Raw genomic sequence first — 14269 nt, forward strand, 5'->3', positions numbered from 1 at the left:
TAAGAATTATCTTATTCAGTTTTAATCTCTACTATTTAGTTAGTGCCTGGCAACAGAGGTACTTAAAAACGATTCTCAATGAATGAGGGGCGAACAGTTGTGATGAGATGAGTGGGGAGGGGAAGAAAGAATATGACAAGAGTCCAGGGAAGGAGTTTATAGGAGGTAAGGCAGTATCACAGGACAGGGAGGATAATTAGAAAAGAACACAGGATTGGAAGATTTGATCTTCCAAACCTTTAAGTCATTTCTGGAGCACAATATGAAAGTAAGCCAGCGTGCAGGGGTGAGAGCGAGTGGCAGCGCAGATGAAGGCCACAAGCTGTTTAAAGGAATCTGGAAGGAAAGAAAAGCTGAAAGGCGAGGAGCCATTTGAGTAGGAAGTGAAGGGAGAGAAAGTTCTTATATAAAGGGCTTAATCATCTTCCAAAATACAGTTTAGGAGGCTAAAAGGAAAATGAAAGAAAGCATTACAAACAAGGAAAGAGGGAAAGAGGAAAGGAGGGACCCAGAGAGAAGGATGAGCTTTGGAACAGAGAAAGGCCTTCTCCTTGAGGGAAGACAGTTCACATGAGGCCTGCAGAAGAGAAAGTTTAGGTGTGTCCTTCAAAACACAAGAAAAAACAAAAAATTAACTTTGGAAGACTCAGACATAATCCACTAGAGATGAGTTTTTGCAAATGTCCATACACTAGGAAACTGGCTTAAAAAAAAAAGTTTACATGATTAGTTAAGTCAATGAGCTATGAACCTCTCCCTAAATACTCATCAACCCTGAAGTATAGGAAACAGGATACTTCATTATCCTGTGGCGAAATTTAAGAAGTACAAAAAATTTAATGTATAGTTACTTTAAAATGTTTTTCATTAATAAAAAGAATTTTCATACTGTAGACAAATGGCTTCCTAAATACTATTCGTGAACATTGGAGAAAAGTCTCTATAAATAATAATATTTTGTCATGGATATTTTCAGATTTTCCATTTATTTCAATATATGATAATATATCATTACCTATGATAATAAATCATTACCAATAATATAATTTCAATAATTTACAATAATTTCAATAATAGTGTCATCATCAAGTGAAAGTATAGAAATTAAAAAAGATACCTTAATGATATTCTGGAGTACTTTCTCATTCACCACTGCTTTGTGACAGGCTGTTTTTTGGTATAAATCCACAACTACTTCTAAAGACCTTTCAGCAAACGGTACATAATTCAAGGCTACCCATTCCGCCTAAAAAGTAATATTTTCAAATGGAGTTAAAAATACATGAGATTAAATTATGTTGTTTTCCAAAGAGAAACCTTCTTTGTCTTAACATTCAGTCCTTGGTTTTAGGTCAAGATTATATTACATGCAAAGTTTACAAAGAGATATGTACTTCATGAAAGAATAATTTCCAGCCAGGCAAAAATTAAAACAATCAGAAAAAGCAGAGAGCATTCTATCAAATACTGGGAAGGATGGATTTTACTTGTTGCCAATAAGTTAGGACAATTTTAGGAAATTTAACTCACCGGTGCAAATAGTTGGATCTATTGTGATTCCATTGTGTTGCAAGACAAATAGAATGAGAAAAGTTAATACACATTAAAACTACTTTTCGGACCATGTAAAATTATTTTATGTTGAGTGAACAAAATCAGCCTGTGCATGCATTCAGAAATGTACTTTTCCTCTAAGCCAAAATTTGCCAACTATGGCTATAAAAATCTTTTAGATAAAATCCAACTACATTTCACACCAGCAGTGGACAATTTATTTGGTACACACAGATTTCTTCATTTTGTATGCCAGATATTTAGTCAAGATTAGGCTTAGGGGTATAGAAGCCACTTTGTAATGGGGTGGGGCAGCCACAAAAAAAACTTTGAAGAAAAATGTAACACGAAAGGCCAAACTTTCTAGAGAAAAGTCATAAACAAGAAAAAAAAAAAAAAGGAACACAAAAAAGGTTTTCCAAACAATGTTTCTTTTCAGCTTAAACTGTTGACAGACATATGGAAGTTTATTTGTGAATGACAAATCTCTGAGATACTCAAAGTTCATCTTAAGTGGAACTGTTATAAGCCATAAAATCTTACAGAGAAAATATAATTTAGAGTAAATTACCTGGTTATATTTTGCATTTGCAATGTGCTTTGTTTCCAGCTGTCCATACTGTGGAGGTTTACAGGAAAATTCCACAAATGCCAGTAACTGGTCAAATATGGCTGGATACATTATCTGCATGTTTTCTGGCCCTACACAGATGGCCTATAAAAACAAAATATGAAGAGTAGAATGCATAATCTAAACTCCAGTAAATTCTTCACTGTATGTGCCTTTAAGCAAAGAATCTGAAAGACTGTCCTATTTTATGTAAGTATTATATATACAATCTTTTATAAGCCCTGAAGGACACAGCTATTACAAGCTATTTTAAGCTATTATTAAATAAAATGTAGGGTAAATGTGTTAATCAGATAAAAAGTGCATTTTAATAAAAAGTGTGACTTATTACTTAACAGACTAGAGGAAAAAGCAAGCACTTGAAGAGGAGTCCAGGCAGTCCTGAGGTCCCACTGTCCCACCGTCTGTTCAGTCATACAGCCGTCAGATCATCAAGAACGCCTCACTGACCAAGATGATCAGTGACTGATCATCTGACCGACACTGACTTCTATTTAACTGGTGGCATCAGTTCATCCAAATGGCAGCTTATTTCTGCACTATGCTTAGTCTTCTAACTTTAGCAAATAATCATGTATATTATCATTGGGAAAATGTCATGTGTGAAAATTTGTTTCTGAAAGAAATGTGTATGTAAATTTTTTGATAGGGCAGTGTATATTTAACATCTAATGTATCTGAAAATATAGACTTGATTTAAAACAAAAGAATTTAAATTTTTTAATAGAAATTAAACTTATTACTATAAGTAATTTGATAAAACAGAATAAAATACATATCCTAACACTGCAGATTTTAATTACTTTAGATAGATTGAAAGTACTTAAAATGAGTTTTATATTTTCATTTTTTCTAGCAACAAATATGTTTTCTACTCTCATCTTTTCACATATTCCTGTTTTAATGTTTCTTTTTTCTGTATTAAATTATTTATGTAGTGTCTAAAATGTACTTGTGCATTACAAAACAAAAGCATGATCATTCTGCACTTGAGTACCCTCAAAATAGGAGATCAAAATTCAAAGCATTTCAAATTTTTAGGGAATTCCTTTAAAAAGATGCACACAACATTTATGTTTTTCTGCAACCCATGCTTTTTTGATCTGTCACATAAGATTAGTTTTATTTTCCCTCAGAGAAGATGTAGCCATTTAGTTGTAACTGAAGTTTTAGAAAAAAAGTGTCTTGAAATATAAAGTAGATAAGCAAAGTGCTGCTCATACCTAAGTTAGATCATCCTATAATTACAATGTAAAAAATTAAAAAATAAAGATATCTAATACTATCTCTCAATATCTCGTTACTTTTCTCAGTAAATAGTGAATAAAAAACTGGAATGGTATACAGCCTAAAAAAAAATCAATCTACCGACTGCTACTGTTAAGTTTCACTTTCTTCTTTATTAAGCTCTTGCTGAGTCTTAATTCTCAGAAGTAAATAAGCAGTAATTACTGTGGAAAAGAAATAATTATCCTAAGTGATTCTTAATTTTCAAGGACTAAAAAAAGTAAATCCTGTGTGGTTACCTTAGAAAACTAAGTATTACAGTTTCTCTGGAAATATCTTAGCACCAATGACTTTGACTACACACTTTGATTTTCAGTGGCTAGTTATAAAAAGAAAACATACTGTAGTGTTATAGTTGGTTTAATAAGAAATTGTGGGATCTTAATATGCATCATCTGGAATTGACATTTTTTAAAAACAAGCTTCATCCAAGAAAAAGTGGTTATTGGTTTTTCTGCAGTGTTCTTAAGTTTGTATATCAGAAAAAAAACCTATAGTATGAGCCTGATAACAGATTTTCATTCAAAAGCTAAGAATCAGTCAGCAGTCTGGACATTTCCCCTTAGTCCAGTTTGAAAACTCTATGTGAAAACAAGAACAGAAAATGAATATCCAACCTCTTCCATGGTTCAAGGTTTCTCTTATTAAGTCCTTTAACAATATTTCATTCAGTGCCTACTTATACTAAAGACATTTTTTGCCCCCTCTCCTCATATACTAAGATCTATGCCAGGAACTTGATGATGAAGATAGTAACAGCTAACATTTAGTCAATGTTTAACTGTGCCAAGCTGTACATGCCTTACGAACCGCATTTAATAAGAAAAAAAGTTGTAGATTTATTATTTTCATTTTATAGATTAGAAGACTCATGAATAAAGAGATTCGAAACTTGCCCCATTAAGTAACAGGCGGGGCTTCGCCGCACACTTCCATGGGCACCGCTCACACAGTGCGACGGTGTCTCCTGGAGTAACACTCCAACAGTCTTGATGATGGAGGCAGACACAGTGTCCAGCCGTCTGACTTTAGGAAGTTTAGCAATAAATAAGGCAGATACAGTCCCCTGATCTCAGCATTTAGAGAAAACAGATAAATTCCCAGGCCCCTCATATGCCAAAATATCTTGGCCAAAAAAAAGTCAAGTAACATACCTAACTAAATCAATTTACTGGGAACTAGTGATTTAAAAACCGAGAGAAGTCTGTGACCCTGTAGACCTAAACTATGTAAGGGTAAACGTGAAATAAGAAATGAGTTTTTACAAAGGAAATGATCTTTAACCAATAAAATGTTTTGTTGGATAACATTAATTTAATGAAAAAGTCCAAAAGCAAGTAAATTTTGCTTATGAAAAATTTTTTCTGACACCTGTGGGAGAAAATATAGAAACACTTTACTGACAGGGAAATATGTTTAATTTTTCAATTAGTAAATATTAAAGACACCATATGTTTGAATGATATTCAAGTGTTATGAAATATCATTTAGATAATCACAGAAATAATAAACAATATGCTGAGTGAGAGTTAGCGATGCAAAATGACATCAGTTGATACAAATGAACAACAATAAGGCTTCCTAAGTTTCAGTTTCAGAATGAAGGTATATATCGTTTTCAAAGCCAGTAAAAGCTCAGAACAAATTCCTAGTAGTTGGAGCAAATGATTCTATTTGTTCTCGCATGGCTAAAGCAGAGCTTTTAAAAATAAAATTATATACTTTTTTTTCTTGAAAAGAAAAATTTGTTGTTTCTTTCTTTATAAAAACTTGAATCAAACATCTAAATGTGTGTTTCATATTACAGACATCACATAAGGTCTATGCTTTGCTTTGCTGTCAGATTAACTTTTCAATTCCCTCCAGGGCACTGTGTAAGTAACTTATGTGGCTAGGTCGATCAGTGGGAGAAAAGGAAGTACTGAAAGGCTACTTTTTTTCTCCACTGAAAATAAAAACAGCTATTTTTTATTTCAATCGTGGAAAACTGATAACCCTACAATAAATTTTTTAAATGTCAGATTCTCCTGAATTTTAAGTTTCTACACAATTTGTTTCCCTGCACAGCACAACTAGGGTTAAAGAGATCAAGGAATTACTGTGCAACTAGACTTCTTCCAGAGCCAATGAGAAGGTATTTTGGTGGAGCAATATTAACTGTGAATGTTTTCATCATTCCAATTGGATATAGTGCAATCAGCTAATTAGAAAGCAGAATTTGCCATACTCAAATATGATAACACATGTCATCAGAATCTAGTTGTTTTAATTTTGTTAAAGTGTCATAGCAACTTTGTTGGACTTGCTGGCTCCTCAGTTGGCATTTTTCTGTTAAGCATTTTGGTTGTTGTGAATTGTGCTAACAATTACCTTGATAGTTTAAAGAATTCTTTGATTCTCTGGTCTTGCCTGCTAATTGGAATTTGCTCAATGATTTTTAGATCTGTTTAACTTTTTCACAGTAACAAAACACACATAGGTAAAATATATCTCTTTAAAATTTCTGTGAAAGAAATACTTTTAAATGTATTCTTACTTCTTTTATAAGCTTCCAACAATTCCAGAGCTAAATTTAAGTATAATGAAAAAATATAGATGTATGTAATCCCATAGCTTATTAACTTTCTAATTATAGAAGTACTTCATTAAAGTAAGGCTGTTATTCAGAAAAATATATCCTCTTGTGAAGAGTTGCATGATCAAACCAAAAATGTTGGTGTGTAGAAACAAGAGGATACAGGAAGTTTCTGAAAGACTCTCAAAATAAACCTGAATTACCTTCTCAAATATATCAGAAAACCCTAAGTTTTTAAACTAACTGGGTGTTTAAAATCTCAAACTTATCCAAAAGTATACATATACAATAATCTTGATGATCCAGAATTTATCTCAAAAAACCTATGGCAAACTAAAAAACTTCCCAGAGACCCGCAGGCTTTATTGTTTAGATAGCCACCGACATTCTATTACCTTTTGGAGAACATCTAAAGCTGTAAGGACAGCTTCTTGTAAACTTGTCAGAACTGCTTCGGTGTAAGATGGAAGAATGAAAGGGGATGCGTCTGAACTTATTGGGACTGACACAGCACTGTGCAGTATGACGCCCAGCTTCTGCAAGTCATCCATGTTGAAACCAGTTTTTATGTGCTGGTAGAGAGCTGGAAATATCTGAATTAAAGCAGTAAGGAAAGGCTGGCTGGGAATGAAAGTCAGTTTGTCAAAAGTAATAGGAGGCTTAGTGCTTTCCGATCCGATTCTATACCAGGTGTTCCACGCAGCCCACCAGAGATTCAAATCTTCAAGCTCATCAGTAACTATGGGTGGCTCAGAGCTGTGGTATCTTCCAAGTCTCTCTCCAATGGAGTCTGTTCTGGCCAATGGTCTGCTCAGGCCCGGGCCTGATATGGACCCTAGCAGGACAGGCACAGGGACATTAACTGCAGGTGGTGTCTCGGGCTTATCTGAGTCTCTGACGGGGGACACAATCTGTAAAATTTCCTGGAAGCTTTTCAGGGCAGCCAGAGATACTTCATTGTTTTTGCTGAGTGCTGCTGATTGTATATGGTCAAGAAGAACATCCCATGCTCTTGAAAAATCTCCTATGTAAGAAAGAGAAAAACAAAATCTATAAAGTGATCAAAATTTCTCTGACTCTTGAAAACTTTAGAATTTGTTTGCTTTATTTTTCTGCCTAAATTCTTAGAAAATTTTAAAAAATATGCTCAGGTACCAAGATACAAACAACACACTGACAAAATCAAGGAAACCTTGGGGTGCCTGAGTGGCTCAGTTGGTTAGGTGCCTGACTTTGGCTCTGGTCATGATCTCATGGCTTGTGAGTTTAAGACCCACATCAGGCTCTGTGCTGACAGCTCAGAGCTTGTAGCCTATTTCAGATTCTGTGTCTCCTACTCTATCTGCCCCTCCCCTGTTCACACTCTGTCTCTCTCTCTCTCTCTCTCTCTCTCTCTCAAAAATAAATAAATAAATTGCTTTAAATAAAATCAGTGAAACCCAAAAATCAAGTAAAAATTTTTTTCAGATATAGCAACAAAGGGCACCAAGAAGAGGATGAGTATATCAGTGTTTTGGTCTTAAAAACAAAACTCTAAGGGGCGCCCGTGTGGCTCAGTTGGCTGAGGGTCCGCTTCTTGATTTAGGTTCAGGTCGATCCCAGGGTAGTGGGGTCAAGCCCCAGGTCATGGGATGGAGCCCTGCACTGGGGACTCTGCACTCAGCATGGAGCCTGCCTAAGATTCATTATTCTCTCTCTGCCCCTCTCCCTCACTTATGCTGTCTCTCTAAAATAAAGAAGTTAAAATAAAAAATACTAAAAACAAAACTATAAATGCATGTACACATGTTTACACTATTTCCTAGTATTTCTGCCTAATGAGAACAGAATAAAAACTCAAGAGGGTAAAAACAAAAGCTTTTTAGTAACAATTTTGATTTACCCACCTATCTTTATTAATGATTAAGATAAGATGTTCTCGCCCTTAAACATATTGGAAAAGTTACAAATTATTAACAAAATAAAATGTACTTTTATAGGTCTAAATTTTTTAAATACACTAGGATATACTCATGAAATCTTAGCTTCACTGTTTTTCATATTTTAATAACTTATAGCTGTGGAGTTCTTTTTTTTATTTAGTTGCAGAATTTTCTTAAACATTTCTTCTTCTTCCACAGTAAGTCACCAGGAGAAAATGCACCATAAAGAAGAGTGTCATTTTACAAGGAGTCTAAACCTGCTCCTCTCGCGTGAAAGGAGTCTGCCGGCCCGCCAGCGGCAGAGCGCGGGCTGAGGGGCAGCTGGTTTCCACGGATCCATCCGGTCTCTTGTTCTAACTCCTTTGACCAACTAAGCACATTTAGGTTGAAGCTCTTTATAGCAACATGCAGTTCGTTTCTAAGAAGTCCAGCAAAAACTACTTTGTCCCTAGAGCAATTTATCCCAATGGCTTTGTTACCCACATACTTGCATTTAAATAACACAAAAATCAGAAGAATTGGCATTTTACAAAGAAGGATGACATAAGTAGGCTAAATCTTTAAGGTTTAAAGTCATTTCACAAAGGCTATAAATGACTAAATTTTTAAATTTTTCCCCATATGTCTGAGGAAGCAATCAGTTAACAGAAAAGCTGGAAGTGGTTCTGGGATGAAACAACAGGTACTACTCTGCCTACACAAGACAGAAAAATAACACCTGGCCAGTTACATGCTTCTTCCTCTCCATGTTTTTTTTAAACTTAAAACTGAGGTATAATTTACATAAAATAAAAAACACAAAATTGTTAAAAGTTTATTTATTTTGAAAGAGTGCTTGCATGTGACTGGAGAAGGGGCAGAGAAAGAGGAAGAGAGAGAATCTCAAACAGGCTCTGCTTGTGGGGCTCGATATCATGAACCATGATGCCAGGACTTGACTTAATCTCATATTTAGAATATTCCATACCACAGGGGAAAAACCCTGCAATTCCTCTACTAAAATATTCTATGTCTAGGAAAAAGTACTCATTCTAAATGAGTAAATGAAAGTATATATTGTTCACGGTTATGTTGAAAATATGAACCTATTCTAAAATAATATAAACCATTTTCCAATATTCAAATTATAAAAAATTATTAAAACTAAACAAACTGCCTTCATTTTTAAAAAACTACATCTTTATACACTAGGTTTTAGCTTTAAATTTTTTTAACATTTATTTAAATTTGAGAGACAGAGTGTGAGCAGGGGAGGGGCAAAGAGAGAGGCAGTTATAGAAAGAATCCCACCAGGCTCCATATGCAGGGCTCAAATTCACAAACTGTGAGATCATGACTTGAGCCAAAATCAAGGACCCGATGTTTAATGAATTGAGCCATCCAGGGGTCCCTATCATGGAACTTATTTAAAATGATGCTTATTTTGCAGCCGACTTTAGCTCAGGTCATGATCTCACGGTTCATGGGTTCGAGCCGCACATCAGGCTCTGTGCAAACAGCTAGCTCAGGGTCTTCAGATTCTGGGTCTCCCTCTCTCTCTTACCCCCCACTTTGCTCACACTGTCTCTTTCTCTCTCTCTTAAAAAAAAAAAAAAGAATAAAATGATGCTTATTTTGACAAAATATTTTGGTCAGCAAATATATACTTAAGACCGGTACACTTCATTTTATGTAAATTTTATATGAAAATAAAAAACTAGAATTTTATATATATATATTAAATATTAAGCTCTAGGAGAGCAAAATGGATCAAACACTATAGACTGCTTTTGGAAAAAAAGGGAAAAAATGAACGTGAAGATCATACAAAACTGATGTTTTGAAATATGCTTATGCTTTAACATAAACAGAAACAAAAAAGCTAAATGTAAGATAACAAACTGTAAAAATGCAAAAATATGTACAGCATGCTCATAATTTCGTAAACCAGTATTTCTGTTCCATTCATTTTTCTCTACCACCCTCACCACTACCATCAAAACTGAAGGTACAAACTACACTGGAGCTTCCGAATACTACCGACATTTACACATTCTCTCTGCCTACAAAACTCTTCACGTTTCATCTCACCCTTGCCTGATGAACTACTACTGACTGTTCAGACCTCAGGTAAAATACTGCTTTCTTAGGGAACCTCATGGGCCTGGTCAAATAACGATTATAAGCTTACAAATCACCACTCCTTCATAGCATTTATCACTGTAGCAATTTTGCCCATGACAACAAACACGATGTGTATTTTATTCATCATTGTATCCCCTAGAGGCTAGCCCATATGAAGTAAATTACACATTTTCTCAATGAAATGAATGACAATGTGTATGCTTATGCACACACCACACATAAAGACTGGCATTGAGACTGATTATTCTTGGGAGCACGGAATACAAATTTTTCTTAAATCCTCTACATTTTCCAAATTTCTTTTAAAATGAATTACTTGTATAACTAGATGGAAAAATGTATATATACCTAAAGGTTGCAGTAAATATCTTCTAGTGTTAAAGATTCTTGCTACTCCAGCCAATGTTAAAACCCACGTCTCTGCCCACTGCTTTTCCGCTGTGTCCCTTGAATGATGAATAAGAATATTGCCACCTCCAGACTCAATCTTTTCTTTGTCTGCAGTGGTAGAAGACTCCCGAACTCGGTCCAACAGATGAAAGAGAACCTGAATATTTATAAAAATGCATATAAAAATAGCAGCTTAAATAACAGCATAGCAATTAAGAACTGTCAAAAAAAAAAAAACTGTCACAAGAAATTACACCTGACAGATCAATCCAGTATATTAGAAAAAAATTAATAGAAGTATTATATTAAGTTTATCCTTAAAATTTTGGAATATGAAATTTTTAAAAATTTGATAGGATATTTTCTAAGACTTGTTGAGTTATCAATAGAGCCATCTATGGGGTAATATATAAGAAGGGACTGAAGCGAAGGAATTCAGTCCAGGCAAAAAATAGAGTTATGGTAGACATCTAAACAGAGTAGTTATAACTTAATTTCGGGACTAGGTGAGGGTGCTCGAAAATATTAAGCAGGAAGTGTCTGGGACTTGGAGTATGTTTACATTTAAAAGGTAGATTCAGGGGAAGGAGTTGAAGGAGAAAAATAAAATAAAAACTGAAAAGACAAGTAGAAGCATTCCGTAAAACAGAAGCTAAGGGAAGAGAAATTTCAAGGAGAAAATAGCCAACAGTATGAAATGCTACCAAAAAAAAAAGAGTAGGAAAAGAACCAAACTTAGGGCAAACATTTTGGCAGTTAGAAAACCGGGGCGCCTGGGTGGCTCAGTCGGTTAGGCCTCCGGCTTCGGCTCAGGTCAGATCTCACGTTCGTGGGTTCGAGCCCCGCGTCAGGCTCTGTGCTGACCGCTAGCTCAGAGCCTGGAGCCTGCTTCCGGTTCTGTGTCTCCCTCTCTCTCTGACCCTCCCCCTCTCATACTCTGTCTCTCTCTGTATCAAAAATAAATAAAACATTAAAAAAAAAATTAAAAAAAAAAAAGAAAACCACCTGTAGTCTATGAACAATTTCTATGGTTCTCAAAATATGGTCTCAAAAGCAACAGCATTAGCATCACCCAGGAAACTCACAGATATGCAAATTCTCAGGCCTGTACCAGGGGAATCAAAACATCACAAACTCTGGGGATCTGGGGGTGGTGACTCAGCAGACTATGCTTGAACAAGTCTTCAAGGTGATTCTGTTACATTAATGTTTAAGAGGCTCTGAATTAGAATAACCTGGAACTCATCTTAAAAGGTCAAGAGAATACAGGGGAGGTGAGAAAGGAAAAAAAAATCACTGACAATTAGGCAGCAAGACTAACAATAAAGCTGTTTAAAAGGAAAATAGGAATCAGAGAAAATATCAGTTTTTCTAAAATAATAATAAGGGAGGCTAATGCATGTTTGTGATCTGAAGAGGAGCCAGTGGATGGAGCTGAAACAGAACACAGGGGAAGAAGAGATTTTAATTATTTTTATTAGTGAATACACATTAATTTCTTAAATGTTTATTTACTGATTTTGAGAGAGAGAGAGAGATACAGCAAAAGAGAGAGAATGTGAGCAGGGAGGAGCAGAGAGAGGGAGAGAGAGAATCCCAAGCAGGCTCCACATCATGGCTGAGCCCAAAGCACAGCTACATTATTAATTGTTTAAGATGACACTCTGGAATCTTTTTTATTAAATTGAAGACAAATTGTTAAATACAATTAGGATTCTTGCCTATTACGAAACTTAACTGATTTCGGAAATTCACAAAAGCAGTGTAAAGATGATGAACAGAATTTTATTTTATTTTTCAGGGTTTTTTAAAGTTTATTTTGAGAGACAGAGAAAACACACTCAAGAAAGAGTAGGGAAGGATAGTGGGAAAGTACGGATTACAGGCAGGTTCTTGCTGTCAACTCATGGCCCGACAAAGGGCTTGATCCCATGAACAATGAGATCATGACCTAAGCCAAAATCAAGAGTCAGATGCTTACCTAAGCCAACCAGGTGTCCCTGAACAGAATTTTATTAAAATGCAGAACCAAAAAAGAGAGACTTTCAGCAAAGAGGAGATGCTCACTAATAAGCTGCTAGTTTTGTAAGAAAGTCTTAGAAAGAAGGTAAAAATGAAAAATTAAAAATTAAACTATATTTAATGAACAAACATATAGAATTTACTAATTAGAGATTACTTCTGTTTAGTGGGTCTGCAAGTAAATTGCACTATTGTTGATATTCTTTTATTTATAAAATTCTTAGTTGATTACATTTGAATTATGTGGTTTTATCACTTGGGAAAACAGGGAGAAAAAAGGAACAACCAAAGGCAGAAATCAGAGACAGATAATAAGAGATGAATACAGAAAAAGAATAGGCTTTCAAACAAAACTAACATTTTGCTCAAAAGCACAGAAATTCTTCTTTAAAAATAAATAGGAACAAATTTAGTTGAAAATTTTAAAATCCGTCTCAAATGCTAGTAACGCAGACGAATGTACAATACCTTCCAAACGACAGTGTGCCACGTTGAGTGCTGTAACAGCGTTCCGTGCGCGCCGACCGTTGAAAACAGAGTCTGCCCCGCACTCTTCCTCACAGCAGGACGGGGGTCCACACACAGCTCACCCAACTTCGCGTAAAGACACAACCACAGGCAATCGAATGGTGGGGCGGGGTGGAAGGGCCGGTTCAAGACCACTCCTTTTTCTTCCGCCTGTTTTTGTTGTGCTGCCTCTTCTTTATTTAACTCTTTTTCAATAGTTTCCCCTCTTTGGAAAAAATAATCTGAAATATTCCACTAAAGAGCAAAGTAGAAAAATACCATTTCACTTACAGATTTCATTTTGAACACATAAATATTCAATACACGACTGGTTGCTTTACTTTTCAGAATAAAACCTTAAAAAGTCACGTCAGAAATCCCTTTTCTAGCAGAATAGATCTCAAAACATCTGTCATATTTCTGTATCTGATTTCAGGAGAATTTGGGAAACAATCTTGTGCTAACATTAATATTCTTAAATATTTTTATTATGAAACATTTCACACACACACACAAAAACAGGGAAAATGTATCAATATATCAATATACCCAAAACCTATTATTAACATTTTGGCATCTTTATTTCATGCCTATATTTTATAAACTCCACTAGATAAAAGCTTAAAAAAATTAACCATGATACCATTATGACACCAAAAAAATTACTGAGTTCTTTAATATCATTTAATGATATTTTATAAATTCATAGAACAATTACTATATCCAAACATATCTTATGACTTTATTCTCAACCACATTACAATGTATAAATGAAAATTATAGAGAATCCTAGAAACATAAATATAAAAGAGGTGACAACTAGCAGTAATATAATCAACACTGAATTTAATACTCTTTGGGAGGAATGTTATGTGACTGCTTATTTTCTTCACTATGATTACATTTTTAATAGTGACCTAATCTATGGATTTTTGACTTTAAAAATTTCTGACTTATAGAGATGCCTGGGTGGCTCATTCGGCTAAAAGTATCTGACTCTTCATTTCGGCTCAGGTCCTGATCTCATGGTTCTTGAGTTCAAGCCCCAGGTTGGGCTCCTTGCTAACAGTACAGAATCTGTTTGGGATTCTCTCTCTCCCTCTCTCTGCCCCTCTCTTGCTCATGCTCTCGCTCTCAAAAATAAACTTGAAAAAAAAAAAATAAATACTTTAGGCTTATAATAAAGTTAAAAGGATCTAAAAAATTGCCTTTAAATGCATTTATATTGGAAACAGCTATTTATTTATGTAACATTAA

At 34.9% G+C, this 14269-nt stretch overlaps 1 protein-coding gene across 6 annotated transcripts in view; it reads right to left on the reverse strand.

Annotated features, from left to right (window-relative positions):
* MON2 (MON2 homolog, regulator of endosome-to-Golgi trafficking) overlaps window positions 1–14269 on the reverse strand; it is a 113589-nt gene that overhangs the window by 24514 nt on the left and 74806 nt on the right. For 5 of the 6 annotated variants that reach the window (XM_029953562.1, XM_029953566.1, XM_029953564.1 and 2 more), the window contains 6 exons: window positions 12974–13267; window positions 10442–10640; window positions 6443–7071; window positions 2126–2269; window positions 1531–1548; window positions 1118–1246 (listed from right to left, as the gene is read on the reverse strand). In XM_029953562.1, coding sequence (XP_029809422.1) covers window positions 1118–1246; window positions 1531–1548; window positions 2126–2269; window positions 6443–7071; window positions 10442–10640; window positions 12974–13267 — 1413 coding nt within the window. The remainder of the gene's footprint in view (window positions 1–1117; window positions 1247–1530; window positions 1549–2125; window positions 2270–6442; window positions 7072–10441; window positions 10641–12973; window positions 13268–14269) is intronic. The other variant, XM_029953563.1, reaches the window with a different exon arrangement.

Source organism: Suricata suricatta, chromosome 10 (assembly GCF_006229205.1).
Source record: "Suricata suricatta isolate VVHF042 chromosome 10, meerkat_22Aug2017_6uvM2_HiC, whole genome shotgun sequence".
Lineage (NCBI taxonomy): Eukaryota > Metazoa > Chordata > Mammalia > Carnivora > Herpestidae > Suricata > Suricata suricatta.